This window comes from Carya illinoinensis, chromosome 12 (assembly GCF_018687715.1).
Source record: "Carya illinoinensis cultivar Pawnee chromosome 12, C.illinoinensisPawnee_v1, whole genome shotgun sequence".
NCBI lineage: Eukaryota > Viridiplantae > Streptophyta > Magnoliopsida > Fagales > Juglandaceae > Carya > Carya illinoinensis.
In genome coordinates, this window is record NC_056763.1 from 9,749,733 (window position 1) to 9,761,615 (window position 11,883).

At 34.9% G+C, this 11,883-nt stretch overlaps 1 protein-coding gene across 2 annotated transcripts; it reads right to left on the reverse strand.

Annotated features, from left to right (window-relative positions):
- Positions 1-1,555: 1,555 nt before the first annotated feature.
- LOC122288984 (NAC domain-containing protein 21/22) lies at positions 1,556-6,485 on the reverse strand. Of its 2 annotated transcripts, none has more exons than XM_043095835.1 (3): positions 6,198-6,485; positions 3,374-3,642; positions 1,556-2,223 (listed from the first exon to the last, which is right to left on the reverse strand). In XM_043095835.1, exons 1-3 carry the CDS (start codon positions 6,364-6,366, stop codon positions 1,762-1,764), a joined length of 900 nt encoding a protein of 299 aa, XP_042951769.1. In that variant the 5' UTR covers positions 6,367-6,485; the 3' UTR covers positions 1,556-1,761. The 2 variants fall into 2 exon arrangements, with proteins under 2 accessions (XP_042951769.1, XP_042951768.1); XM_043095834.1 differs by having other exon boundaries at positions 3,374-3,648; positions 6,198-6,483.
- Positions 6,486-11,883: the final 5,398 nt, after the last annotated feature.

The following is an 11,883-nucleotide window of genomic DNA, read 5'->3' on the forward strand; positions in this document are numbered from 1 at the left end:
GTGAAAAAGAATAGGAACTGAAAATTTCGGACCAAAACGTCTTTTCAGCCCGGATCGAAACAAGCTGGAATGGAAGGAATTTGACCCAAGACGAAACAGTAACTTACCTTGTGCTAGTTACTACTCCGGCACAGAAACTTCTAGCTGGAACTGAACAGATTTTAAAACCTTGCTCTTGATTCCTATTCAAAAATCTACAGCTTAGTGCCCCATAAGTGCAAGCTAGAGAGCCTCAAGGATCTATCCCAAGCTTCTATGTTTCATTTTAGAATTTGACCCAATTAAATCTTTTCTACACCATACAAAACAACATCTAAAATTTATAGGGTAAATCCGAAAAACATACCACACCATAGGAACTTTCCACCATTTCTTTGTCAACCCAAGACCTTCTTTTGGTACTCATCGAAACTTATTTTAACACATTGCAAACCATCATTTCTATTTCACACTCTTAAGGAACTAAAAATAGAGGCCCAACCAAAGCTCGGCTACCTTAAAACTTTCATATATTGTGTTAGGCTTAAGGTTTGCCTAGAAAACGTTTTGTCTTCCCTAACGCAGTTTATTTCATCTAAAATGATATATTTCATCTATCAAAGATAGGTAGTTGCTTTTAATAAATAAAGTGGTTGACTCTTGCTATTTTTTTATGGATGAAATAATGAGAGTACGTAGCCTAAAAATTTTAAGAATAATAATAAAGAGTCCCTAGTCTTACCTATATAAAGGAGCATTTTTTTTCACTAGATTAACCCATAAAGTTCTAAGAATAAATATTAGAAGTTCATTCCCTACAGAAAATCTCTACTCTCTTTTGTAGGCTTTTCAGTTCTCAAATTCAAATGACTGGAAGTAAAGATTATGAATCTCTTTATTCTTTTGAAAGTTTTACATATTGCACATACATATATATTATACGTATATATATATACACACCTATATACATACACATACAAATATAAAATCCAAAAATCATCATGATTATAAACCAAGCTTTTGATTCATCAAATATAATCAATACATACACTTATCCATTGAGGCCAGAGGGGCTGAACTGCATAGAGATAACACGCCATACTGAGTTCCTACTACGATAGGATAATTCGATCGGCCCGATAGGAGAGATTTCCGAACACAGTAAGAGCTCCACGTACCACCAGGGGACCCAATATGATTAAGGCCTCACGCTTCTGTGGAAGGTAAGTCCACTTCCAACGATCGATGGTCAACCAGTACCTTATGCTAACTTGGCACCAGAACATTTCCCAATCGAGAACTCTAGCTAGGTGGTGGTGTCCACCTTGCCTTCTTTTGTTTTTGCAAGCCTCCACCAAGTGACTTCATGAGGATGCTTTAGGTCTCGAGTCGACGTGCCTCTTCATATGGGCTGGCCTATCAATCCGCACAAGTAGGCCGAGAAAGGAAAGCTTCTGAAACATCGGAGTTTTTGACCAAGAGACGATTATATCCTTCTCCAACCTTCATTCGCACTCTTATGAAGGTTTACCCTATTCCTTAATCTCATATGGCTTAATTTGGTTAACCTCGAGAATTTCACAATGTACATTTAATCCAATAAATTAGAAACTTACAATTAAGAAGTCAAATACATGTCCTTTCGGAGGAGCCTCCAAAGACTTAGAATATAGATGCATGTTCCTAACAATGGAGAACTTACATATATTAATCACTACATCTCTTTACACAACTGTTTGTTTGGCTAGTTGAGGGAAATGAGTCCACATTTAAAGCCAAAAATCAGTAATAGTTCCAAATGTTGGGCATACCCACTTCAGATAAGTAGCTCTCCGAACTTCCTTCTCCAAAGCTTGGCGATTCTTTGATAGTAAGATTGCAGCTATCCGTATTGCTCAGTCGATTCAGGACAGCTTTTAGTACCTTTTTTTCGCAGGATAAAGGATCAAAACAAGTACCAAAACTTGATATTCCCTTGGACGTAGTTTCACTCTTGGTAGGTACGTTTGGTTCAATGTTGGTGATATGTGTGAAATTTTGGTTGGCCTGGTTTTGGTTGAAAATGGAGAAGCAGGGCACTTGCTGATACCCATCAACAAAAGGGTGAGTTTGGTCAAAAGTGATGTAAGGGTCCATTAAAGCCGGGAGAGATGAAGAGCCTGTGTCATCATAGCAGCTTCCCATGCTAGGTTTGGCAGCAGCTTCTCTATTTTTACAGAACACCTTACAAAGAACCCAATCCTCCTGAAGGAAACCAATGAAAACCTTCTAAGTTTAATATGTTGGTTGAACTAAAAAAAAAAATGGAAAACAAGAAGACTGATGAAATTAATAGGATTGAAATTAAAAGAAATGATGCATGATAATCCAAAATAGGTCAGAAGATCCATTGTCTCATATGAAATGACTGAAGCCATAAAATAAGGAAGAGATATTGATATGGTATCCTATATATAACTGCCAGTTGGTTGGTCTATACATATCCCAGTTGATATGTAAAAGAAAAAAAAAAAAAAAAAAAATTGTCTTTGACTTGCAATTCATAAACGTCAGCGAAGTTGTCTTGGATTGAAAATCAGAGTTAGGCACTACAGCTAAGAAAGAAAGAATGAATAATACAGACTTAGATTAAGATACTCCAAATTATAATATTGAGAAGGATCTTCTAATTAATTAGGCCATCTGCCAAGTGGTGAGAGTGGACTTAAAAAATTCACATAACAACCGGTGACGAACGAGACAGCAGGCAAGCATTGTTGAATTTCATTATTCGTACTGAGCGCATGTATGTTTATAAACTCCAACTTGCCCCGTGACCCGAGGCAAAAACTTCCTACCATTCAAAGTGGTAGTTTGCCAAAAATTTAATTAAGTTTACCGGCCTGAAAGTTATCTCAGTTTTAAGAAAGGAAAACGTTACTTTGCCGCCTCATGAAGTTGATTGCTCATTTAAAAAATATATATATAAATAAATGTTTTTCCTTTCTACTTAATGATGAAGGAAGTGATTTTTAGTATAGTGATGTATTTTTTATATTTAATATTTAAAAATGATAAAAAAAATGTGAATGAGAGAAATTAAACATTACTTTTACACTAGCAGTCACTTGCAACGGTAAGCTGCAAGCAGAACAGTAGTGTTACTCTTTAAGAAATGATGTCAACATGCGTGAAGTGGGGCTATAAAAAAAACTGATTAAATAGAGAGCAAAATGCAAAGAAAATTGTTGGCGTATTTATAAATATGAGAAATATTATTGTTGGCCTCGCACATTTTTTTATGGTTGCCTATTTAATTGAAAGTACTGTACGAAACTATTTATTAAAACATGTTGAATCAACAAAAACAATTGAAAATGACAAAATTTAGAATTAAGGGCAGCATTGCACGAACCTTGAGAGAAGAAATATGAGGAGGAGCATGGAGTCCTTCAATCCGGAATTCATGCATAACCCAATCAGTTTTCTTGCCTTTGGGGGCTCTGCCTTGGTAGAAAACCAATGTTTTTCTCATACCAACAAGGGAACCTTTGCGAAAGATAGGCCTGTCCTTCCCTGTCGCCTTCCAGTAGCCGGAGGCGGTTGCACGGTTTGTTCTAAGTCCGGTTGCATATTTTCGGTCACGCTGAGTGTAGAAGTACCATTCTTTGCCTCCCACACAAGCTGTTTCTATATAACGACAGAAATAAATAATTAAATAAATAAAAAAGAATCACAGATTTTCTATCATTACGAGATTGTCTTGAGTAATACAAGGGAAAGCCATCAACCAGATCAATCTAGCTATACCAAAACAATTAGAATGAATCTTTCGTGCTCTATGTAGCCAATTCCCCGAATTTCATGAATCTATTGCTTTATAATTTTTTCTTTTATCAGCAGTTGCTTGGCTTAATGAAAAATTAGACAGTTTGTGAATAATTTGAGACATCATTATTAGTGAAACTGTGAAAAAAGGCTTCATTTTTCTTGTTAATATAATAATTTTTTTTAATTGATCGAAGTTATGTGTCTTTGCTGTGCTAATTTTCCATCGAAAATAATGTATGAGTGATTCAACTTGTTGATTATAACCAACGCCTAGCGGGCGGAGCACTGCATGGCATAAATTAATTAATATATTGGCCCAAGCCTCCCAAAAATGCTAGTACGTGGAGTCTTTTAAAATTATCGCTCAAGTATTTTAGTTTATTTTGTTTAATGTTAAAGAAGTTACTATTACTGGAATTGTGTATCTTTTTTCTTAATAATTAAAGATGTGAAAAGAAAATGAAAAGAAAAATTGAAATGCACTAGCAGTATGCTCAGCGATATTAACCATTGGTCAGCCCGGTAGCACCATCATAAATAAAATAGCCCCTTTGGCTCTAAATAAAGATTGGAAAAATGGTATTTTTGGCGTTCAAGAAATGCAAAAACCTGAAAAACCACTTCCATCTAAAACTAAAATTATTTGAGTATCCTCAAATGTATGAAAAAAGTATATCATCATTGTTTTACAATGGACCATATACATAGAGATACATAATAAGTACATATATAATAAATATATATAATCACGATCTTAACGAGCCTAATTGGTCCTTAAAACAAGCTTTTTTTCTACGATCCACCACTGATAGGGTGCCATCTTTGAGTCAGGGAGCTAGGAACAATATTATTCCAAATATCTAATTATTATGCTGTTGAGCCGTCAATATCTCGTGACCAATAATAAAGAGGAATTGAACGTAATATATTAATGGTAATTGGCCAAGTCAAAAACACAGGCTGCTTTTCTTACACGTATGGCATCGATCATGTGTGGGTCGGGAACTTTAAAATATATAGTTGCTCAAAAAATATTAGAGGTAATTAATTTGAACAACAATCGGTTTTAAAAAGGAAGATTTAATTTCAATGGTTGAAGATGGTCACAAGCCTTTGTTGGATTTGGTAAGATAGGAAGAAGAGAATCCACTTACTTCTAACCTGAACTGTAAGTACACGCGTATGGCTGCAAAATGTAGTGTAAGTACGACAATAAGGATCTGATGACTTTTGGGTTGTATTGTTGTTTCAATCACTATCATAACTTTTAGTTGGGGCAATTCCAATAATGTCAAATTCTTCGAAAAGCTATGAATGCAACGTATATGGTTTATTAGGAAGACTAGATACGGCGGCAATCAGTGAGTTTCCTCCGGATCTAGATATTATTTGGGAGTTCGATCTAGTGGAATTCAAATAAATTCAATATCTTTTTCTTTTTTTCTTTTAACAAGTAATTCATGATTACACACATATGTGTGTGTGTGTATATATATATATGTATGTAAGTGTGTGTATGTAAAAGGGTAAACCATGCACCATGGATCTAATAAGTTATAGAGGGCCTGTTGGCGTGTTTGGAAGCCACTTGGCACTGAAACCTATCAAGTTACATGACCAAGTACTAATTATTCGTTTTCCTTAAGAAAAATAATATTTCGGAACTCCCTCAGCTTTCAGAAGGACCAAGCATGGCCTTTTGATACCAAGGACAATATTTTTCACTTATACATGCAGTACATACATATGCATGTATGTATGTATGCATGTATGTATAGAGCCGGTCCAAGTTTCGAACAGCTTGTTGTGACTTGCAAATATATAGTGCGGCTTTGACGACTCATGCAATAACTAGATTCCGCTGAAAACAGTACTCAGTGGATGTGAAAGGAGAACTGTTTATCATCCATCTCAGTTTAACTAATTTCAACAATAATTAGTCATTTTCTCATGTTTCAACAAGATAGATATATATATATATATATAGATATATATCTTATCTTTGTCGTCGATCACATGTATATGGAGCAAGTAGACGGCCGCCATGATGGTATCTATTTATGGGCCAGTCCGGTTGCTATCACTTCAAAGTTCAAAGCCAAGAAGAAGAATATCCCACATCGCATTTTCAAGTAAAACAAAAAAAGAAAAAAAAAAATCGGAATTACCGACAAAAAAGAATATATTTATTTATATAAAAGCAGAAAACTGGCTAAGCAAAGAATTATCTTCGGAGATGATAAAAATTTGACCTGCAAAAACTGAAAGTACGATGGAGATGCCCTAACTAGACTCCAGAGAACAAACATAGAAATATATCTTAAGAGAATCGGAATTTAAGTTGGGTAACCAAGATGAAGATGAGTGGATCGATGAATAAATGAACTAAAATAGGAATAGATAAATACCTGGGATATCCCAGGGTTCGCACTTGTTAAGGTCAACTTCAATAAGAAGAGGAGAGCCAGAGTGCGAGGTGGCCTTCCCCATCAAGTAATCGCATACGAGTTCTTCATCTCTTGGATGAAACCTAAATCCCGGAGGCAACTTTGCCTCTACCATGCTTATGTTGCTCATGAGAAAAGTTCTTCTTTCTCAGATAGAGAGAGAGAGAGAGAGAGAGAGGGAGGAGAGCTCTGTTCAATAGTTGGAAAGTTTATTAGCTTTGAGCTCTTTAAATAATTCAAGGCAGTTGGGAGGGGAGGTGTTAAATCAGATATAAATAAACAAATAAAGCTACAGACAGAAAGAAGAATTACGGGATGAGTCCAAGTGGCATTTCCGTCCAAGCGGGGAAGGTAGCTTAAGCTTGGGCTTAGGCCAGGCTAAGGGGAGGTGGGTCTAATGATATAACTATGAAAAAAACATGCCTGCTCTTCTTAATGACGTGGCCCAACCACTTGCTGCCAAACTGCTGACATGTATTGCCTAATATTGGTGCACATGGCCACAATTTCGATTGGATTGGACTTGGCCACATGGAATGTGGGTCCTGAATTACACACGGGGCCCACTTTTGAAATTTTGTCCATCTCCTTCTTCCATAAATTACATTTTATTATTTTTATAATTTCTTCACCAAATATTTGTACCTAAGCTGGTATCCATTACATATTTTTTCTTATAATTATTACTATTACTACTATGTTATTATGAAAAATGCTAAATGTACTTAAAATAATTTACTAGAATTTATTTTTCTACAGGTCAGTAGTTGATATGCTGAGAATCATAATATTTAAAATTCAAAATTTTAGTTTAAAAAAAATTAAAAAAATAAGTGTTGTAAGTAAAATAGTAAATAAAATTATAAGCTACATGTGCCTATAATTTTACTTACAATATTCATTTTACTAGTTTTGTTTTAAAATCAAAATTTTGAATTTCAAATTTCATAATTTTTAGTATATCAATAATTGACATGTAGATAAATTAGTTTTTGTAAGTTTTTCTTAATTACATTTAGCATTTTTCGTATTATTGAAAAATTCTATTTATAAGCTAGTGTGAATAACACACATAATAAAATATTTACACAATATAATTTAATTTAGAATATAAGTTTTAAAATTTAAATCTTACAAATCAAATCTTATTATTTAAGTTATGTGCATGAATAGTATACCCTATATACCAGTTTAAAAATAAAATAACTCTTGCAAATTAACTCTATAGTTTAAGGCAACAACATTGTAAGTAAACCTACAAATATATATTGTTTCATATGACATATTAAATCTATTTTATAATAAAAATTATTTTACAATCTAACATATTATATCAAGATATATGATAAGTTTATTGATTTATTTTTGTAGAATCTCATTGTAGCCATGAAAGCTTTTTCCCTTATAATTTAAGTAGCGACCTTTGAGTAAGGATTGATTACTAATGGAAAAGATCTTCAAAATTAGAGGATGTTGTCCCTTTACATGAATCCGTTCCAATGCTATATATCCAGTTCAGTCGAAAAAACAAATTATTATTATTTTGGATAACAAATAGCACTTTATTCATATAAGCAAACAAAACATCATAAAGATAAGTCTAGCTTGGGAAATACAATCTTGGATTGAATCCCACCAAAGAACTATATCATTTAGATTCCATGCAAATCGGGCAATGCATACCTTAAATAATACATACCTTGTTATAGATGTTAGAATGACTCCAGGGCCAAAGGTTTTTATATGCCCGCTTCTTATAATATATATATATATATATATAATTAATTCAACTGCTTCTTGATTATTTAAAGAGGTTTATAAAAAAATATGGGACTTGCGCTAAGAAATTATGCTATTGAGAATATTCCAATGACAACAAGATTCTACAAATTATTCAACTGTAAGAAATTGTGCAACACCCCTGATAACATACGGTAGCATGTTGGTGATTTTTCTCAGGACTGTTATCCATTAAAACCTAAGGATACAACCCCCCCCCCCCCCCCCCCCCCCCCCAAAAAAAATGTGAAAAAGGTTCCAAAAATTGTTGAAAACTTAAAAAATATATCTTTGGATGCATTCATGCATTTGATGGATAATTATTCAATTCCATCTCTTACAATAATATTAATCGTTCCCATAACCTTTTGAATTCCTAACTACATTAAAGTTTTCAGAAAGTCAAACTCAATCTCAAATATTTGTGTAAAACCTAGCATAAGAATTCTGCTAATTACCTGTCTCCTACGGAATATTATCTATGCCTTGAAATCGACCACTAAAAGTCTCGTCACCTATTCATAAAATAAAAGAAAATACACTAGTTAATGACCAACAACACAACTATGATCTAAATAATTAAAACCCATAAATTCAAATCGTATTTTAGCACATTAACGCAAACCAAACAGCCACATAATAATCTTGAATAGCCCACACTTCAACCCAAACTACCGTATACCAACTTCAATACCAACCTATACATCTATCAACCAACGTCAAACTCAAATAATCGAAATATCAATACCAATACAGCAGTCCATATCTCAAAACAACCACCAACTCAACCAAATAAGCAATACACTCATCAACTTTTTCTCCATTCACAATTCCACAAAATAAAAAGTCCTTAAATTTTAGTCCACACTCATCGAGATTCACTATTGTTTATTCCTAAACAAAATCCAGTCTAACAAAATTCAATTATCTTGTAGCCGTACTCAATGAAAAACAAAGGTTTGCTATAGCATAAACCGCAAGTAAAAATTTATTCAATGGAAAGAAAAAGAAAGAAAACAAAGCTTACTAACGAGAGGGTCACAACAACCCTAAAAGTTAATACTTTGAGATTTGAGGATTTAGACTTTACAGTATTTAAGAAATGATTTTCAATACTATGAGAAAGAGATAAAAAAATTGCATTGACGTGAAAATCACAGCATTTTTATAAACACTTTTCAATAGTCTAAAACTGAAACTTGAAACATCGAAAAAATTTTCAGGAAAAAAAGGACAACGCAAAAGAGGGAAAAAGGCAAACATACTTACAAAACTGCAGTGCTCGGCTACCCCAACCAAAAACACTCACAAGAGTCATTTAAAAGAAACATACAAAATCAACCCAATCTAGAAGAAAAATTGAAATAAAAGAAGAGTGGAAAAAAGACCAAGAAAGAACCTATTGGTGAGAGGCTTGAAAAGGGGAACAGATCTAAAACTCCAAACAAAAATTTGCAACAACAAGAGATCATTGAAATAAATGGACGGGAGAGAGAGAGAGAGAGAGAGAGAGAGAGAGAGAGAGAGAGAGAGAGAGAGAGAGAGAGAGAGAGTCTGATGAGCAAACAATTTCTGAGAAAGAGGGAAAGAAAAAGTAGTTGAGAGGTTGAGAAGAAGAGGGAGATGAGGGATAGTGAAATGCATAACTAGGAAACCGAAATAAAGGAAAATAGAGAGGGAAACAGAGGAAACCGACGAGAGAAGAAGAAGAAGAAAAAAAAAAAAAAAATGGAAAGGCATAAGCCTTACCTGAACGATGATGTTCCTAGGGGTCAAAGGGCTGGGTTCTTCTAAACTAGGCCTTAAGCTCGGGCTCTACATCATCCCCTCATAAAAATTTCGTCCTCAGAATTTACTGCAAGTTATCAAAGTTTCAGTCAAAACGTCATGGGTGTTTATCTCGCATCTCTTCCTCAAGTTCCCAAGAAGCTTCATTTGTAGTGTGATTATTCCCCAACACCTAAACCATAAGAATGGTTTGAGTCCGTAATACATGTGCTTTTCTTTTCTAATATCTGCACTGGTTCTTCAGTATAAGTCAAATCTTCCTGAATCTGCAATGGCTCATAGTCAAGAATGTGGGTGGGGTCGGGGACATACTTCCTCTACATAGAGACATGGAATATATTATACACCCCCACAAGTGAAGGTGAGCTACTCTATAAGCCACAGGTCCAACCTGATCAAGAATCTCAAAGGGCCCGATATATCTTGGCCTCAGCTTGCCCTTTTTCCCAAACCTCATAACTCTTTTTATTGGTGCTATCCTCAAAAACACTTTATTCCCGACCTCAAACTCTAACTCTTTTGTTAGCTTTGAGCTGCTTTCATTTTAGCTTGAATGATATCTATCTTCTCTGTGGTCTTCTGGATGGTTTCTTGCCCCAAAATCTTCTTTTCACCCACTTCATCCCAAAACAATGGAGATCGGAACCTTTTGCCATACAAAGCCTCGTAAGGTTCCATTCCAATACTGGCCTAGAAGCTGTTATTATAAGCAAACTTAACTAATGGTAAATGACGCAACCAAGTTCCCTTGAAATCCATCACACAAGATCTCGACATATCTTCTAAGATCTGAATAGTTCTTTCTGAATGCCCATCTGTCTGAGGGTGAAAAGTAGTATTGAAGTTCAACTTAGTACCCATTGCCTCTTGTATGCTTTGCCAAAACTTATAAGTGAAATGGGGGTCTCTATCCAATACAATGGATACCAAAACCCCATATAACCTCTCTATCTCCTGCACATATAGCTCAACTATTTTCTCTAGTTTGTAAGAAACTTTAATAGGTACAAACGAACAGTCTTCGTTAAGCCGTCTACGATCACCCAAATAGCATTTTATTTGCTTGACGTCCTTGGTAGGCCTGCTACAAAATCTATGGAGATATGCTCCCACTTCCATTTTGGAATCTGAAGTGGTTGTAACAATCCTGTTGGTTTTTTATGCTCCACCTTCACCTGTTGGCAAATTAGGCATTGTTCCACAAATTTGGAAATTTCTCTTTTCATACCGTTCCACCAAAAATATTCTCTCAAGTCCCTATATCTTGGTACTCCCTAGTGAACTGTGTAAAAAGAGCGGTGTGCTTCCTCAAGAATTACCATTTTCAATTTGTCATTGGCTAGCATGCACAGTCTGCCTCTAAACCGCAAGACTCCATCCAAGCTATGACCTTCTCATGTTGCATCAATACACACCCCAATTCAAGCCTCGATGCATCATTGTAAACTACAAATCCTCCCCTAGTAGTGGACACTGTTAACACTGGAGTTGTCACTAATCTTTGTTTCAACTCTTGGAAACTTTCCTCATAATTTGTTGTCCATTCGAACTTATTATTCTTTCTATGAGTGCAATGAGAGGAACTGCTATCCTAGAGAAACCATTAAAGAGTCAATGGTAGTTACCTGCCAATCCCAAAAAACTTCTAACCTCATGAACATTCTTCGATGCCGACCAATTTACTACTGCTTTCACTTTCCCTAGGTCTACTGAAATACCATCTTTTGAAACTATATGCCCCAGAAATACAATTGAATCTTGCCAAAATTCACACTTTTTCAATTTAGTAAATAACTTTTTATCTCTAAGTGTCCCAAATACCAGCTTCAAATGTTCTTCATGCTCAGTCTTGCTTTTGTAATATATGAGTATGTCATCATTAAAGACAACCACAAACTTATCCAAAAATTCATGTAACACCCTGTTCATCAAATCTATGAATACTGCCAGGGTGTTAGTCAAGCCAAAAGGTATGACCAGAAACTCATAATGGCCATAACGAGTCCTAAAAGCCATCTTAGCCACGTCTTCTGTCCTAATCATCAATTTATGGTACCCAAATCGAAGATCAATCTTAGAA

What these genes read in the sequence shown, in the direction of transcription:
- LOC122288984 (XM_043095834.1), bottom strand. Translation starts at nt 6,366, where the DNA reads ATGAGCAACATAAGCATGGTAGAGGCAAAGTTGCCTCCGGGATTTAGG. An exon ending in CGAACCCTGGGATATCCCAG is followed by an intron (nt 3,649 to 6,197) that starts GTATTTATCTAT and finishes GTCGTTATATAG; the next exon opens with AAACAGCTTGTGTGGGAGGC. An exon ending in CTCATATTTCTTCTCTCAAG is followed by an intron (nt 2,224 to 3,373) that starts GTTCGTGCAATG and finishes GGTTTCCTTCAG; the next exon opens with GAGGATTGGGTTCTTTGTAA.